The sequence below is a fragment of the Capra hircus genome, chromosome 25, assembly GCF_001704415.2.
Source record: "Capra hircus breed San Clemente chromosome 25, ASM170441v1, whole genome shotgun sequence".
NCBI classification, from domain to species: Eukaryota; Metazoa; Chordata; class Mammalia; order Artiodactyla; family Bovidae; genus Capra; species Capra hircus.
The window spans coordinates 19,011,196-19,029,046 of NC_030832.1; the positions used below are offsets into that span (position 1 = coordinate 19,011,196).

Genomic DNA, 17,851 nt, shown 5'->3' on the forward strand with positions numbered 1-17,851 from the left:
TATATTTTTTGCTACCTGTTTTTGAAGACAATGGTCTGCTTTTGTGGTTGCCTGATGTCCTCTGCCAGCCTTCAGAAGTTGTTTTGTGGAGTTTGCTCAGCGTTGAAATGTTCTTTTGAGGAATTTGTGAGGGAGAAAGTGGTCTTCCCGTCCTATTTCTCCGCCATCTTAGGACCGCCCCCCACCTTTGTATTTCTATACAAGTTTAAGAATCAGCTTCTAACATTACATAAAAATTCTATTTGGAATTTTATTAGAGTTGCATTGGCTCTATATGTCAATTTTTACATTTTCACAATGTGGCTTTCTTTAAATCCTTGAACATGGATCAGTTCAGTTCAGTCACTCAGTCGTGTCTGACTCTTTGCGACCTCATGAATTGCAGCACGCCAGGCCTCCCTGTCCATCACCAACTCCTGGAGTTCACTCAGACTCACATCCATCAAGTCAGTGATGCCATCCAGCCATCTCATCCTCTGTTGTCCCCTTCTCCTCCTGCCCCCAATCCCTCCCAGCATCAGAGTCTTTTCCAATGAGTCAACTCTTCGCATGAGGTGGCCAAAGTACTGGAGTTTCAGCTTCAGCATCATTCCCTCCAAAGAAATCCCAGGGTTGATCTCCTTCAGAATGGACTGGTTGGATCTCCTTGCAGTCCAAGGGACTCTCAAGAGTCTTCTTCAACACCACAATTCAAAAGCATCAATTCTTCGGTGCTCAGCTTTCTTCACAGTCCAACTCTCACATCCATACATGACCACTGGAAAAACCATAGCCTTGACTAGACGGACCTTTGTTGGCATGGATATACATTTTTTAAAACTTATTTCTTAATATTCTATTTATGTTTCTTGATATAGAGGCTATCGAAGACTTTAATATCTTTCTTACTTTGACGTTGTTCAGTGGCTAAGTTGCCACTGACTCTTTGCAACCCCATAGACTGCAGCATGCCAGGCTTCCCTGTCCTTCACTATTTCCCCGAGTTTGCTCGAACTCCTGTCCATTGAAGTGGTGATGCCACCCAACCATATCATCCTCTGTTGTCCCCTTTTCCTCCTGCTCTCAGTCTTTCCAGTATCAGGGTCTTTTCCAGTGAATCCGCACTTCACATTAGGGGCCAAAGTATTGGAGCTTCAGCTTCAGCATCAGTCCTTCCAGTGAAAATCAGGGTTGATTTCCTTTAGGATTGACTGGGTTTGTTCTCCTTTCAGTCCTAGGGACCCTCAAGAGTCTTTTTCAGCACCATAGTTCAAAAGCATCAATTCTTCAGCACGCAGTCTTCTTTATGTTCCAACTCTCACATCCTTACATGATTATTGGAAAAATCATAGCTTTGACTGTGTATAGCCATTTGTCAGCAAAGTGATGTCTCTGCTTTTTAATATGCTGTGTAAGTTTTTCATAGCTTTCCTTCTAAGGAGAAAGTATCTTTTAATTTCATGACTGCAGTCACCATCCACAGTGATTTTGGAGCCCCCCCAAAATAAAATCTATCACTGCTTAATCTTTTTCCCCACCTATTTGCCATGAAGTGATGGAACCAGATGCCAAGATCATAATTTTTTAATGTTGAGTTTTAAGCCAGCTTTTTCACTCTCCACTTTCACCTTTCTCAGGAGGCTTTAGTTCCTCTTTGCTTTTGGCTATTAGAGTGGTATCATCTGCATATCTGAAACTGTTGGTATTTCTCCCAGCAATCTTGGTTCCAGCTTGTGATCCATCCAGCCTGGAGTTTTGCATGATGTCAGTCAGTTCAATAGGTCAGTCATGTCTGACTCTTTGCAACTCCATGCACTGCTGCACACCAGGCATCTCTATCACCAACTCCCGGAGTTTGCTCAGACTCATGTCCATGGAGTCGGTGATGCCATTCAACCAACTTGTCCTCTGTCATCCCCTTCTCCTCCTGCCTTCAATCTTTCCCAGCACCAGGGCCTTTTCCAATGAGTCAGTTCTTCCCATCAGGTGGCCAAAGTATTGGAGCTTCAGCATCAGTCCTTCCAATGAATATTCACAGTTGATTTCCTTTAGGATTGACTGCTTTGATCTCCTTGCAGTCCAAGAGACTCTCATGAGTCTTCTCCAACACCGCAGTTCAAAAGCATCAATTCTTCGATGCTTAGCTTTCTTTGTGGTCCAACTGTCACATCCATACATGACTACTGGAGAAACCATAGCTTTGACTAGACTAACGTTTGTTGGCAAAATAATGTCTCTGCTTTTTAATATGCTGTCTAGGTTGCTCATAGCTTTTCTTCCAAGGAGCAAGCATCTTTTAATTTCATGGCTGCAGTCACCATCTGCAGTGATTTTGGAGCCCCCCAAAATAAAGTCTGCCCCTCTTTCCCCATCTATTTGCCATGAAGTGATGAGATCAGTTGCCATGAACTTAGTCTTTGAATGCTGAGTTTTAAGCCAACTTTTTCACTGTCCTCTTTCACCCTCATTAAGAAGCTCTTTAGTTCCTCTTCACTTTCTGCCATAAGAGTGGTGTCATCTGCATATCTGAAGTTATTGGTATTTCTCCTGGCAATCTTGATTCCAGCTTGTGCTTCGTTGAGCCTGACATTTTGTATGATGCATAAGTTAAATAAACAGAGTGACATTCTATAGCCTGATTTACTGCTTTTCCAATTTTGAACCAATCTATTGTTCCATATTTGGTTCTAACTGTTTCTTCTTGACCTGCATACAGGTTTCTCAGGAGGCAGGTAAGGTGGTCCAGTATTCCCACCCCTTAAGAACTTTCCAGTTTGTTGTGATCCACACAGTCAAAGGCTTTGCTGTAGTCAGTGAAGCAGAAGTAGATTTTTTTCCTAGAATTCCTTTGCCTTTTCTATTATCCAGTGAATGATGGCAATTTGATCTCTGATTTCTCTTCCTTTTCTAAATCCAGCTTGTACTTCTAGAAGTTCTCTGCTCACATAATGTTGAAGCCTGGCTTGAAGGATTTTGAGCATTACCTTGCAAGCATGTAACATCAGCATTATTGTATGGTAGTTTGAGCTTTCTTTGGCATTGCCTTTCTTTGGGATTGGAATGAAAACTGACCTTTTTCGTCCTGTGGCCACTGCTGAGTTTTTCAAATTTGCTGCCATATTGAGTGCAGAACTTAGCTGCATCATCTTTTAGAATTTGAACTAGCTTAGCTGTAATTCTATCATCTCCACTAACTTTGTTGTAGTGATTCTTCCTAAGACCCACTTGACTTCACATTTCAGGGTGTCTGACTCTTGGTGAGTGAGCACACCATTGTGGTTTTCCAGGTCATTGAGACCTTTTTTTTACATAGTTCTTCTGTGTATTCTTGCCAACTTTTCTCAAATCTCTTTTTCTCTTAGGCCCTTGCAATTTATGTCCTTTATTGTGCCCATCTTTGCAAGAAATATTCCTTTGGCATCTCCAATTTTCTCAAAGAGACCTTTAGTCTTTCCTGTTCTGATGTTTTCCTTTATTTCTTTACATTGTTCTCTTAAGAAGGCTATCTTATTTCTCCTTGCTATTCTTTGCAATGCTGCATTCAGCTACATATATATATATATACATATTTTTTCTCCTCTCCTTTCATTTTTCTTCTTTTCTCAGCTATTTTTAAGGCCTCCTCAGACAACCACTTTGCCTTCTTGAATTTCTTCTTTAGGGGGATGGTTTTGATCACCACCTCATGTACAATTTTATGAACCTCCTTCCATAGTTCTTTAGGCACTCTATCTACCAGACCTAATCCCTTGAATGTATTTGTCATTTCCACTGTATAATCAATCATAAAGGATTTGATTTAGGTCATACCTGAATGGCCTAATGTTTTTCCCTACTTTCTTCAAGTTAAGCCTGAATTTTGCAGTAAAGAGCCCATGATTTGAGCCACATTCATCTCAAGATCTTGTTTTTGATGACTGTATAAATCTTCTCCATATTTGGATGCAAAGAATATAATCAATATGATTTCAGTTTTGACCATCTCATGACGTCTATGTGCAGAGTCGTCTCTTGTGTTTTTGGAAGACAGTGTTTGCAATGACCAGTGTGTTATCTCAGAAAACTCTGTTAGCCTTTGCCCTGCTTAATTTTGTACTCTAAGGCCGAACTTGCCTGTTACCCCAGGTATCTCTTTATTTCTTACTTTGTATTCCAGTCCCCTGTGAGGGAAAGGACATCTTTTTTTCTTGTTAGTTCTAGAACATCTTGTTGGTCTTACTAGAACTGTTTAACTTCAGCTTCTTCGGCTTTATTGGTTGGGACATAAACTTGGATTACTGTAAGGTTGAAAAGTTTGTCTTGGAAACTAACCAAGATCATTCTGTCCTTTCTGAGATTGCACCCTCTTTTGTTAACTGTGAGAGCTACTCCCTTTCTTCCAAGGGATTCTTGCCCACAATTAGATATAATGATTATCTGAATTAAATTCATTGATTACTGTCCATTCTTTTTTCACTGATTTCCTAAAATGTTGATGTTCACTCTTGCCATCTCTTCCTTGACCACATCTGATTTACCTTGATTCATGGACCTAACATTCCAGGTTCCTGTGCAATATTCTTGTTTATAGCATCAGACTTACTTTCACCACTAGACACATCCACAAGTAAGAGTCATTTCCACTGTGGCCCAGCTTCTTCATTCTTTCTGGAGCCATTTCTCCACTCTTCCTCAGTAGTGTATTGGGCACCTACCAACTTGTGGGAATCATCTTCCAGTATCATTTCTTTTTGCCTTTTCATACTGTTCATGGGATTTTCAAGGCAATGAAACTGGAGTAGTTTGCCATTCCCTTCTTCAGGGGATCATGTTTTGTCAGAACTCTCCACTGTGACCCATCTGTCTTGGGTGGCCATGCACAGCATGGCTCATAGCTTCATTGTACCCAAGGCTGTGATCCACGTGATCATTTTGGTTAGCAGTGATTGTGGTTTTTACTTCCTATGAAAATTCTTCAGTCAGTTAAGTTACTTGTATGTGTGTGATTGTGTATGGGTGGTTTTGGGAGAATGTATTTCCAAATTTCATACAGATTCACTTGTGAATGAGAAATATAATTGAAAATGTAGTTTTATTCTACAACTTAAGGTTAGTTTCTGAAATATCATAGTTCCCACAGAAATAAGTGTCATTTCTCTTCACCTTTTTTCCTTTAAATCACTAGATTTCAAAACACAATAGAAAATTCTCCTGTCCCAGTTTGCCTTAATATACAGTTATTGTAATGGTTAAACATTATTCAAAATAACATATACAGTTTATAATACATAATAATTTTGTGTACCCCAGATATTCACGAGGACATCTGTGATGGCAATATTTGAGTAATAATGTTCTAAATTTTATAATACTATGACAGGATTATGGTATTTATGGTAATGATAGAAAGATAGGAATAATCATTAGACATTTTGCATTTGTATGATGCTTGTTTTTCTCTGTACAGTTCGCGGCTTTCCTTCAGAAGAAGATTTTGAAAAGCATATTAAATATGAAAATCACTCTGCTCTTGTGCTGGCTGCTATCATATTTGATCATGACTTCAAAAACAGTAATGACAGATTGCCACTTAAGGTGAGAAAGTTTTATCTAAAGACTTTATATTTCAAAGCTTCAGGGTTTTAATGAAATGAAGGTAATATCATGATTTTATACACAGCAAAAGTTATAACTTGCTCAAGATAATAACTGCTGTATATAAGAGCAAACTGCTGTATATAAGAGCAGGAATTTGAATCCTTTAATAGTTCCAACTTATTTTAATACCTGTGCTTTTAGTCATCACATTATGCTGATAAGAATAAAATTGTACCTTAGGGTCTTGTGGCATCCCTGGTAGCTCAGTTAGTAAAGAATCCGCCTGCAATGCAGGAGACCCCTGTTTGATCCCTGAGTCTGGAAGATCTGCTGGAGAAGGGATAGGCTACCCACTCCACTATTCTTGGGCTTTTGATGGCTCAGCTGGTAAAGAATCTGCCTGCAATGCAGGAGACCTGGGTTCTATCCCTGGGTTGGGAAGATCCCCTGGAGGAGGACATGGCAACTCACTCCAGTATTCTGGCCTGGAGAATTCCATGGACTGTATAGTCCATGGGGTCGCAAATAGTCGGACACGACTGAGTGACGCTTACCCACTCTTAAGGTCTTGTATTCAGAAAAAATGAAGTAATAGGAACTTTAGTAAGGATATTTATTTTGCCAATCAACCTGGCCAGGTAGATGTTTCCAGGCCTGCAAATTGTGGTTAAGAAAATAATAATATAGATACATAAAAAAAGATGGGCAGTAATATCTGTTACCTGTTTATATATCTCTAGAATTTCAGACAATACATACCTATATATGATATTTAAACTTTTTAATGTGTTGATTTTGAGTGTAATTCCCATTCTGACTTTGCATGTGAAGTCAAGTTTATAATAAAGTTGTTACTATGTGAACATTAAACAAATACAAAAGCAGCCCAGCTCATGTCTGGAAATTTTTTGGCTGTGGCAGCTTTAATTACTGGGATTGTGAGCTTTAGAAGGAGTTTCTCTGCCTTCTTGTTAGGACAATTGGCCTGCTAAATACCTCTTTTTTTTGCACTTGGTGTCATGCTTTAATATATTGTTGCTACATATCCAAAGAGGTAATTGCTTTAACTTTGAGAATTCTTGATTCTCTCTCTGGTGGCCATGGAAGCTTCTGTAACACCACTAATAGCTAATTTGCATGTCCTTTATATATTTTAAGTTTGATCTTTAAAATAAAGCCAGATATGTATACACTAGCAAGGGCTTTCCACTGGCTCAGAGGTGAAGAATCTGCCTGCAATGCAGTAGTCACAGGAGTTGCAGGTTCGATCCCTGGGTGGGGAAGATCCCTTGCAGGAGGACATGACAACCCACTCCAGTATTCTTACCTGGAGAATTCCATGGACAGAGGAGTCTGGTGGACTACAGTTCATTGGGCCACAAAGAGTCAGACACAACTGAAGCTACTTAGAATGCATGCATACACTGGCAGATTCCAACAGGAAAGGCTTCTTTCTTTTGAATAAATTACTTAATTTCTCTTCTAAGTCTCTGGAAAATCCCATGGACGGAGGAGCCTGGTAGGCTGCAGTCCATGGGGTCGCTAGGAGTTGGGCACGACTGAGCGACATAACTTTTACTTTTCACTTTCATGCATTGGAGAAGGAAATGGCAACCCACTCGTGTTCTTGCCTGGAGAATCCTGCCATCTCTGGGGTCACAGATTCGGACACGACTGAGGTGACTTAGCAGCAGCAGCAGCAGCAGCAACAGTTTTTAGGCTTTAGCCAGGTTGCATCAGAATTAGGACACCTGCAGCCACTGAAGAAGACTCTCATAACGTTGCTCAAGGTGGAGTGTTTTGAACTTGGTAACTTGGTGTGTCTCTTTACCAGAGAGAGATGTTCTATGTAGGGTTGACACAAATGATCAAGCTATAGTATCTGTGCATAGAGCCAGATCCAGCATTTAAGAGGCAAGTATTTGCCAGGAGAAGGGAAGAAACTCACTTTATTCTTTTCATATATGTCTACTTTGTGCTAATTACTGCCTGAAAAAAAAAAATGCTTGTTCTTATATAACTTTATTGGTATATGTGGACCCCTTGGCCCAAATATCAAGTAACTTTGGTACAGTTGCAAACTTCATTTTTGTTGTTGATTCTCTGTGTCTACCATTTGAAATGTATTCCTGAAACTTTTTTCCCCAGGTTATTTTCCCAGATACCTGTTCTCTTTTTCTACACTTTACCAAACAAAATTTCTTATCTCTGCTTTCTGACTTCATGGATAATGTAGACCTACTATACTTTCCTTCTTTCCTCAACCTGTGGCTCTTATGTAGCTGAACTTTATATGTTAGCTGAATTTCCCAGGCAAGACTTAATCTATCCACATGGACACCCCAACAATTCATTAAGAACACAAAAAAGATCAGGTTGCTCTGCTATGTTAAAGACATCAGGGGTGCTCCATTGACTACAGAAGTTTCTTTGCACAGGATACAAGGCCATCAGTGACCTGTTTCTGAATACCCTTCCAGCCCCATTTTTGTCTCTTCTTTCTTTGAAATTTATGTTGTAGCAATACTGAACCAGTAGCAGTTCTTTGCATGTACTATGTTGTCTCTTGCTCCTCTGCCTTTGGTCACATTATCCTCTTTTGGGGAGGAAATGTGTTCTCTAGAGGTCCCTCATTTTCTTTGGATAGTTGTCATTCATTCTAGGAAACTCTTGTTGTAAGTGCAAAGTGTCCTCTTCCCTCCTCTGTGCTCCTTTAACACTTTTTGAGTTCTCTGAGATCAAGGATTGTGTACTAAGATATTTAAGCATGCTGTAGCTAGTTAAAACTCTGTTTATAAATGACTGAATTATGTGAATTTTTACTTAGACATAGTGCAGGTGCCTGTTCCTTCTCACTTTCTCTGTTCTGCTTCCTTGATCATTGGTGACAGAAATCTTTCATCTTGTTAAGCTACTCAGATTCTACCATAATTTACACTTTTAGCTTACTTATCTCTTCAGACGCAGTGATAATTATTTTTTCATTTAATACTTAAAATAGGCAACATTCAACATTTAAATGTTATCATTCCTTCTCTTCTTCATCTGGGTTTTTCCTTATGTGTCATTCATTATTTTGAAGAGGGAGTTATATTTTTGCCCTACCATATTTGGCTAACATGATGGGAAATGAAATAATAGAAACTTTCTGAATTTTCACCAGTTGTTGCTGCTGTTTAGTCGCTAAGTGGTGACCGACTTTTTAATACCCCATGGACTATAGCCCACAAGGTTCCTCTGTCTATGGGATTTCCCAGGCAAGAATAACTGGAGTGAGTTGCAATTTCCCTTCTCCAGGGGATCTTCCAACCCAGGGATCATACCCACATTTCCTACATTAGCAGGTGAATTCTTTACCACTGAGCTACCAGGGAAGACACCAGAGAAGTTGTTGTTTAATCACTGAGTCATGTCCAACTCTTTTGTGACCCCATGGACTGTAGCCTGCCAGACTTCTCTGTCTGTGGGATTTCCCAGACAAGAAATACTGAAGTGGGTTGTCATTTCTTTCTCCACCAGGGAAGTAGGCAGGTCAGTTCTCCGTGTAGAAAATTCATTCATAATGATCAAAAGAAGGTACCACTACTGTGTCTTTGAAACTCAAAGGCAAAATGCCATGGAGATAAAAGAGGAAACATGTAAATTTATTGGTATTTTCTCCAAGCAATCTTGGTTCCAGCGTTGTGATCCCAATCCAGCCTGGAGTTTTGCATGATGTCAGTCAGTTCAATAGGTCAGTCATGTCTTGACTTTTTGCAACTCCAATGCACTGCTGGCACACCAGGCATCTCTATCACCAATACTCCCGGAGTTTGCTCAGACTATGTCCATGGAGTCGGTGATGCCATTCAACCAACTTGTCCTCTGTCATCCCCTTCTCCTCCTGCCTTTCAATCTTTCCCAGCACCAGGGCCTTTTCCAATGAGTCAGTTCTTCCATCAGGTGGCCAAAGTATTGGAGCTTCAGCATCAGTCCTTCCAATGAATATTCACTCAGTTGATTTCCTTTAGGATTGACTGCTTTGATCTCCTTGCAGTCCAAGAGACTCTCATGAAGTCTTCTCCAACACCGCAGTTCAAAAGCATCAATTCTTCGATGCTTAGCTTTCTTTGTGGTCAACTGTCACATCCATACATGACTACTGGAGAAACCATAGCTTTGACTAGTACAACGTTTGTTGGCAAAATAATGTCTCTGCTTTTTAATATGCTGTCTTAGGTTGCTCAATAGCTTTTCTCCAAGAGCAAGCATCTTTTATAATTTCATGGCTGCAGTCACCATCTGCAGTGATTTTGGAGCCCCCAAAATAAAGTCTGCCCCTCTTTCCCCATCTATTTGCCATGAAGTGATGAGATCAGTTGCCATGAACTTAGTCTTTGAATGCTGAGTTTTAGCCCAACTTTTTCACTGTCCTCTTTCACCCTCATTAAGAAGCTCTTTAGTTTCCTCTTCACTTTCTGCCATAAGAGTGGTCAATCTGCATATCTGAAGTTAATTGGTATTTTATCTCCTGGCAATCTTGATTCCAGCTTGTGCTTCGTTGAGGCCTGACATTTTGTATGATGCATAAAGTTAAATAAACAGAGTGACATTCTATACCCTGATTTACTGCTTTTTCCAATTTGAACCAATCTATTGTTCCATATTTGGTTCTAAACTGTTTCTTCTTGACCTGCATACAGGTTTCTCAGGAGGCAGGTAAGGTGTCCAGTATTCCCACCCCTTAAGAACTTTCCAGTTTGTTGTGATCCACACAGTCAAAGGCTTTTGTGCGGTAGTCAGTGAAGCAGAAGTAGATTTTTTTCTAGAATTTCCTTTGCCTTTTCTATTATCAGTGATGATGGCAATTTTGATCTCTGATTTCTCTTCCTTTTCTAATCCAGCTTGTACTTCTAGAAGTTCTCTGTCAGCATAATGTTGAAGCCTGGCTTGAAGGATTTTGAGCATTACCTTGCAAGCATGTAACTCAGCCATTATTGTATGGTAGTTTGAGCTTTCTTTGGCAATTGCCTTTCTTGGGATTGGAATGAAAACTGACCTTTTTCGTCCTGTGGCCACTGCTGAGTTTTTCAAATTTGCTGCCATATTGAGTGCAGAACTTAGCTGCATCATCTTTTAGAATTTGAACTAGCTTAGCTGTAATTCTAATCATCCTCCACTAACTTTGTTGTAGTGATTCCTTCCTAAGACCCACTTGACTTCACATTTCAGGGTGTCTGACTCTTGGTGAGTGAGCACCACCATTGTGGTTTTTCCAGGTCATTGAGACCTTTTTTTAGCATAGTTCTTCTGTGTATTCTTGCCAACTTTTCTCAATCTCTTTTTCTCTAGGCCCTTGCAATTTATGTCCCTTTATTGTGCCCATCTTTGCAAGAAATATTCTTTTGGCATCTCCAATTTTCTCAAAAGAGACCTTTAGTCTTTCCTGTTCTGATGTTTTCCTTTATTTCTTTACATTGTTCTCTAAGAAGGCTATCTTTTATTTCTCCTTGCTATTTCTTTGCAATGCTGCATCAGGACTACATATATATATATATAATATTTTTTCTCCTCTCCTTTCATTTTTCTTCTTTTCTCAGCTATTTTTAAGGCCTCCTCAGACAACCACTTTGCCTTCTTGAATTTCTTCTTTAAGGGGGATGGTTTTGATCACCACCTCATTGTACAATTTTATGAACCTCCTCCATAGTTCTTTAGGCACTCTATTCTACCAGACCTATATCCCTTGAAATGTTATTTGTCATTTCCACTGTATAATCAATCATAAAGGATTTGATTTAGGTCATACCTGAATGGCCTAATGTTTTTCCCTACTTTCTTCAAGTTAAGCCTGAATTTTGCAGTAAAGAGCCCCATGATTTGAGCCACATTCATCTAAAGATCTTGTTTTTGATGACTGTATAAATCTTCTCCAATATTTGGATGCAAAAGAATATAATCAATATGATTTCAGTTTTGACCATCTCATGACGTCTATGTGCAGAGTCGTCTCTTGTGTTTTTGGAAGACAGTGTTTGCAATGACCAGTGTGTTATCTCAGAAAACTCTGTTTAGCCTTTTGCCTGCTTAATTTTGTACTCTAAGGCCGAACTTGCCTGTTACCCCAGGTATCTCTTTATTTCTTAACTTTGTATTCCAGTCCCCTGTGAGGGAAAGGACATCTTTTTTCTTGTTAGTTCATAGAACATCTTGTTGGTCTTACTAGAACTGTTTAACTTCAGTCTTCTCGGCTTTATTGGTTGGGACATAAACTTGGATTACTGGTAAGTTGAAAGTTTGTCTTGGAAACTAACGCAAGATCATTCTGTCCTTTGCTGAGATTGACCCCTCTTTTGTTAACGTGTGAGAGCTACTCCCTTTCTTCCAAGGGATTCTTGCCCACAATTAGATATAATGATTATCTGAATTAAATTCATTGATTACTGTCCATTCTTTTTTCACTGATTTCCTTAATAGTTGATGTTCACTCTTTGCCATCTCTTCCTTGACCACATCTGATTACCCTTGATTCATGGACGGCTAACATTCGAGGTTCCTGTGCAATATTTTCTTGTTTATAGCATCAGACTTACTTTCACCACTAGACACATCCACAAGTAAGAGTCATTTCCACTGTGGCCCAGCTTCTTCATTCTTTCTGGAGCCATTCTCCAGCTCTTCCTCAGTGTGTATTGGGCACCTACCAACTTGTGGGAATCATCTTCCAGTATCATTTCTTTTTGCCTTTTCATACTGTTCATGGATTTTCAAGGCAATGAAAACTGGGTAGTTTGCCATTCCCTTCTTTCAGGGGATATGTTTTTGTCAGAACTCTCCACTGTGACCCATCTCGTCTTGGGTGCCATGCAACAGCATGGCTTCATAGCTTCATTGTACCCAAGGCTGTGATCCACAGTGATCATTTTGGTTAGCAGTGATTGTGGTTTTTTACTTCTATGAAAATTCTTCAGTGCAGTTAAGTTACTTGTATGTGTGTGATTTGTGTATGGTGGTTTTGGGAGAATTGTATTTCCAAATTTTCATAACAGATTCACTTGTGCAATGAAGAAATATAATTGAAAATGTAGTTTTTATTCTACAACTTAAGGTTAGGTTTCTGAAATATCATAGTTCTACAGAAATAGTGTCATTCTCTTCTACCTTTTTTTCCTTTAAATCATCTAGATTTTCAAAAGCACAATAGAAAATTCTCCTGTCCCAGTTTGCCTTTAATATACAGTTATTGTAATGGTTAAACATTATTCAAATATACAATATACAGTTTTTATAATAATAATAATTTTGTGTACCCCAGATATTCACGAGGACATCTGTGATGGCAATATTTGAGTAATAATGTTCTAAATTTTATAATACTATGACAGGCATTATGGTATTTATGTAATGATAGAAAGATAGGAATATCATTAGACATTTTGCATTTGTATGATGCTTGTTTTTTCTCTGTACATGTTCGCGCTTCCTTCAGAAGAAGATTTTGAAAAGGCATATTAAATATGAAAATCATCTGCTCTTGTGCTGGCTGCTATCATAGTTTGATCATGACTTCAAAAAGTAAATGAACAAGATTGCCACTTAAGGTGAGAAAGTTTTATCTAAAGACTTTATATTTCAAAGCTTCAAGGGTTTTTAATGAAATGAAGGTAATTATCATGATTTTATACACAGCAAAAGTTATAACTTGCTCAAGATAATAACTGCTGTATATAAGAGCAACTGCTGTATATAAGAGCAGGAATTTTGAATCTTTTAATAGTTCCAACTTATTTTAATACCTGTGCGTTTTAGTCATCACATTATGCTGATAAGAATAAAATTGTACCTTAGGGTCTTGTGGCTCCCTGGTAGCTCAGTTATAGTAAAGAATCCGCCTGCAATGCAGGAGCCCCTGTTTTGATCCCTGAGTCTGGAAGATCTGCTGGAGAAGGGATAGGCTATCCCACTCCACTATTCTTGGGTCTTTTGATGGCTCAGCTGGATAAAGAATCTGCCTGCAATGGCAGGAGACCTGGGTTCTATCCTGGGTTGGGAAGATCCCCTGGAGGAGGACATGGCAACTCACTCCAGTATTCTGGCCTGGAGAATTCCCATGGACTGTATAGTCCAATGGGGTCGCAAATAGTCGGACACGACTGAGTGACGCTTACCCACTCTTAAGGTCTGTATTCAGAAAAATGAAGTAATAGGAACTTTAGTAAGGATATTTATTTTGCCAATCACCTGCCAGGTAGATGTTCCAGGCCTGCAAATTGTGGTTAAGAAAATAATATATAGATACATAAAAAAGATGGGCAGTAATATCTGTTAGCCTGTTTATATATCTCTAGAATTTCAGACAATACATACCTTATATGATATTTAAACTTTTTAATGTGTTGATTTTGAGTGTAATGTCCCATTCTGAACTTTGCATGTGACAGTCAGTTTATAATAAAAGTTGTTACATGTGACATTAAACAAATACAAAAAGCAGCCCGAGCTCATGTCTGGAAATTTTTTGGCTGTGGCAGCTTTAATTATCTGGATTGTGAGCTTTAGAAGGAGTTTCTCTGCCTTCTTGTTAGGACAAATTGCCTGCTAAATACCCTCTCTTTTTTTGCACTTGGTGTCATGCTTTAATAATATTGTTGCTAACATATGCAAAGAGGTAAATTGCTTTAACTTTGGAATTCGATTCTCTCTGTCTGGTGCCATGGAAGCTTCTGTAATCACAACTGCGGCTCCACTAATGAGCTAATTTTCTCCGGCTCTACGATGCTCAGCCGGGAACCGTCTGAGGCCAGCCCTAGGCTGCGTGCACTTCCCTGGTCTAAGCCGCTCAGGTTCGGTGCTCAGGCAGCCCTCAGAGGCACAGATTCGGTTGGGACTGCGTTTTGTGCCCTTCCCAGGTCCGAGTAGCTCAGGCGTTTGGCGAGCGCGATTGCTGCGACTTGTCGCCTTTTCTGCCTCTGCTGCTCAGTTTTCTGGGTGGACCGCTGATGCCCCTTGTGAGGCAGATGGTGACTGTCCAGCACCCCCAGAAGTCTTAGCAAAGAAGCCTGTTTGCAGTTTGGTAAGTAAAGTCTCTCTGGGTCTGCAATTGCCCCTTTCCAGCCCTTACGGCTCTGGCTGCCTGTCCCCGGCGGGGGATGGTCTGTAGCCGGCTTTTTCCGTTCCATCCTTTGTTCTGTGCTCGGTCCTGGCAGTGTCTTATGTTTGAGCTTTTCGCCTGGTAGCTCTCCCACAGTCTGGTTTGCTAGCCCAAGTTAGATCGTTCTGGTTGCGCGTGGGGCGTTCCTGCCCGATTCTTACAAAGCACTGCAGCCCGCGCCTCCCGCGCTTCCCTGCCCTGCCCCCACTTCCTAGTGGCGGATGCAGGCGTCTGTGCTGCTTTTCCGCTGGGGGAGTTACTGTTGGGCTTGTAACCTGTTGGTTTTAAGTATTTATTTATTTTTCCTACCTGTTATGTTGCCCTCTGTGTTTCCAAGGCTCGCCACAGACTCGGCAGGGAGAGTGTTTCCTGGTGTTTGGAAACCTCTCTTCTTAAAATCCCTTCCCGGACGGCTTCCCTTCCGGGACGAGCTCCCTCACCACCTCCTTTGTCTCCTTTTTCATCTTTTATATTTTTTGCTACCTGTTTTTGAAGACAATGGTCTGCTTTTGTGGTTGCCTGATGTCCTCTGCAGCCTACAGAAGTTGTTTTGTGGAGTTTGCTCAGCGTTGAAATGTTCTTTTGAGGATTTGTGAGGGAGAAAGTGGTATTCCGTCCTATTCTCCGCCATCTTAGGACCGGCCGCCACCTTTGTTTTTAAAGTTAGAGATCGCCACTTACAAAAAATCTATGGAATTATTAGAGTGGCAGGCCTAATTCAATTTTACTATTTTCACAAGTGGCAAATCTTGACAGTCAGTCAGTCAGCACTCAGCTGTGACTCTGGCTCAGATTGAACACGCCAGGCCTCCCTGTCCATCACCAACTCCTGGAGTTCACTCAGACTCACATCCATCAAGTCAGTGATGCCATCCAGCCATCTCATCCTCTGTTGTCCCCTTCTCCTCCTGCCCCCAATCCCTCCCAGCATCAGAGTCTTTTCCAATGAGTCAACTCTTCGCATGAGGTGGCCAAAGTACTGGAGTTTCAGCTTCAGCATCATTCCCTCCAAAGAAATCCCAGGGTTGATCTCCTTCAGAATGGACTGGTTGGATCTCCTTGCAGTCCAAGGGACTCTCAAGAGTCTTCTTCAACACCACAATTCAAAAGCATCAATTCTTCGGTGCTCAGCTTTCTTCACAGTCCAACTCTCACATCCATACATGACCACTGGAAAAACCATAGCCTTGACTAGACGGACCTTTGTTGGCATGGATATACATTTTTTAAAACTTATTTCTTAATATTCTATTTATGTTTCTTGATATAGAGGCTATCGAAGACTTTAATATCTTTCTTACTTTGACGTTGTTCAGTGGCTAAGTTGCCACTGACTCTTTGCAACCCCATAGACTGCAGCATGCCAGGCTTCCCTGTCCTTCACTATTTCCCCGAGTTTGCTCGAACTCCTGTCCATTGAAGTGGTGATGCCACCCAACCATATCATCCTCTGTTGTCCCCTTTTCCTCCTGCTCTCAGTCTTTCCAGTATCAGGGTCTTTTCCAGTGAATCCGCACTTCACATTAGGGGCCAAAGTATTGGAGCTTCAGCTTCAGCATCAGTCCTTCCAGTGAAAATCAGGGTTGATTTCCTTTAGGATTGACTGGGTTTGTTCTCCCTTTCAGTCCTAGGGACCCTCAAGAGTCTTTTTCAGCACCATAGTTCAAAAGCATCAATTCTTCAGCACGCAGTCTTCTTTATGTTCCAACTCTCACATCCTTACATGATTATTGGAAAAATCATAGCTTTTGACTGTGTATAGCCATTTGTCAGCAAAGTGATGTCTCTGCTTTTTAATATGCTGTGTAAGTTTTTCATAGCTTTCCTTCTAAGGAGAAAGTATCTTTTAATTTCATGACTGCAGTCACCATCCACAGTGATTTTGGAGCCCCCCCAAAATAAAATCTATCACTGCTTAATCTTTTTCCCCACCTATTTGCCATGAAGTGATGGAACCAGATGCCAAGATCATAATTTTTTTAATGTTGAGTTTTAAGGCCAGCTTTTTCACTCTCCACTTTCACCTTTCTCAGGAGGCTTTAGTTCCTCTTTTGCTTTTGGCTATTAGAGTGGTATCATCTGCATATCTGAAACTGTTGGTATTTCTCCAGCAATCTTGGTTCCAGCTTGTGATCCATCCAGCCTGGAGTTTTGCATGATGTCAGTCAGTTCAATAGGTCAGTCATGTCTGACTCTTTGCAACTCCATGCACTGCTGCACACCAGGCATCTCTATCACCATTACTCCCGGAGTTTGCTCAGACTCATGTCCATGGAGTCGGTGATGCCATTCAACCAACTTGTCCTCTGTCATCCCCTTCTCCTCCTGCCTTCAATCTTTCCCAGCACCAGGGCCTTTTCCAATGAGTCAGTTCTTCCCATCAGGTGGCCAAAGTATTGGAGCTTCAGCATCAGTCCTTCCAATGAATATTCACAGTTGATTTCCTTTAGGATTGACTGCTTTGATCTCCTTGCAGTCCAAGAGACTCTCATGAGTCTTCTCCAACACGCAGTTCAAAAGCATCAATTCTTCGATGCTTAGCTTTCTTTGTGGTCCAACTGTCACATCCATACATGACTACTGAGAAACCATAGCTTTGACTAGACTAACGTTTGTTGGCAAAATAATGTCTCTGCTTTTTAATATGCTGTCTAGGTTGCTCATAGCTTTTCTTCCAAGGAGCAAGCATCTTTTAATTTCATGGCTGCAGTCACCATCTGCAGTGATTTTGGAGCCCCCCAAAATAAAGTCTGCCCCTCTTTCCCCATCTATTTGCCATGAAGTGATGAGATCAGTTGCCATGAACTTAGTCTTTGAATGCTGAGTTTTAAGCCAACTTTTTCACTGTCCTCTTTCACCCTCATTAAGAAGCTCTTTAGTTCCTCTTCACTTTCTGCCATAAGAGTGGTGTCATCTGCATATCTGAAGTTATTGGTATTCTCCTGGCAATCTTGATTCCAGCTTGTGCTTCGTTGAGGCCTGACATTTTGTATGATGCATAAAGTTAAATAAACAGAGTGACATTCTATAGCCTGATTTACTGCTTTTCCAATTTTGAAACCAATCTATTGTTCCATATTTGGTTCTAAACTGTTTCTTTCTCTGACCTGCATACAGGTTTCTCAGGAGGCAGGTAAGGTGGTCCAGTATTCCCACCCCTTAAGA

The 17,851-nt window shown here is 40.5% G+C and overlaps 1 protein-coding gene across 1 annotated transcript in view; it reads left to right on the forward strand.

Annotated features, from left to right (window-relative positions):
• LOC102180560 (ATP-binding cassette sub-family A member 3-like) overlaps positions 1-17,851 on the forward strand; it is a 268,750-nt gene that overhangs the window by 8,755 nt on the left and 242,144 nt on the right. The window contains exon 2 of the mRNA XM_018039865.1: positions 5,426-5,530. Coding sequence (XP_017895354.1) covers positions 5,426-5,530 — 105 coding nt within the window. The remainder of the gene's footprint in view (positions 1-5,425; positions 5,531-17,851) is intronic.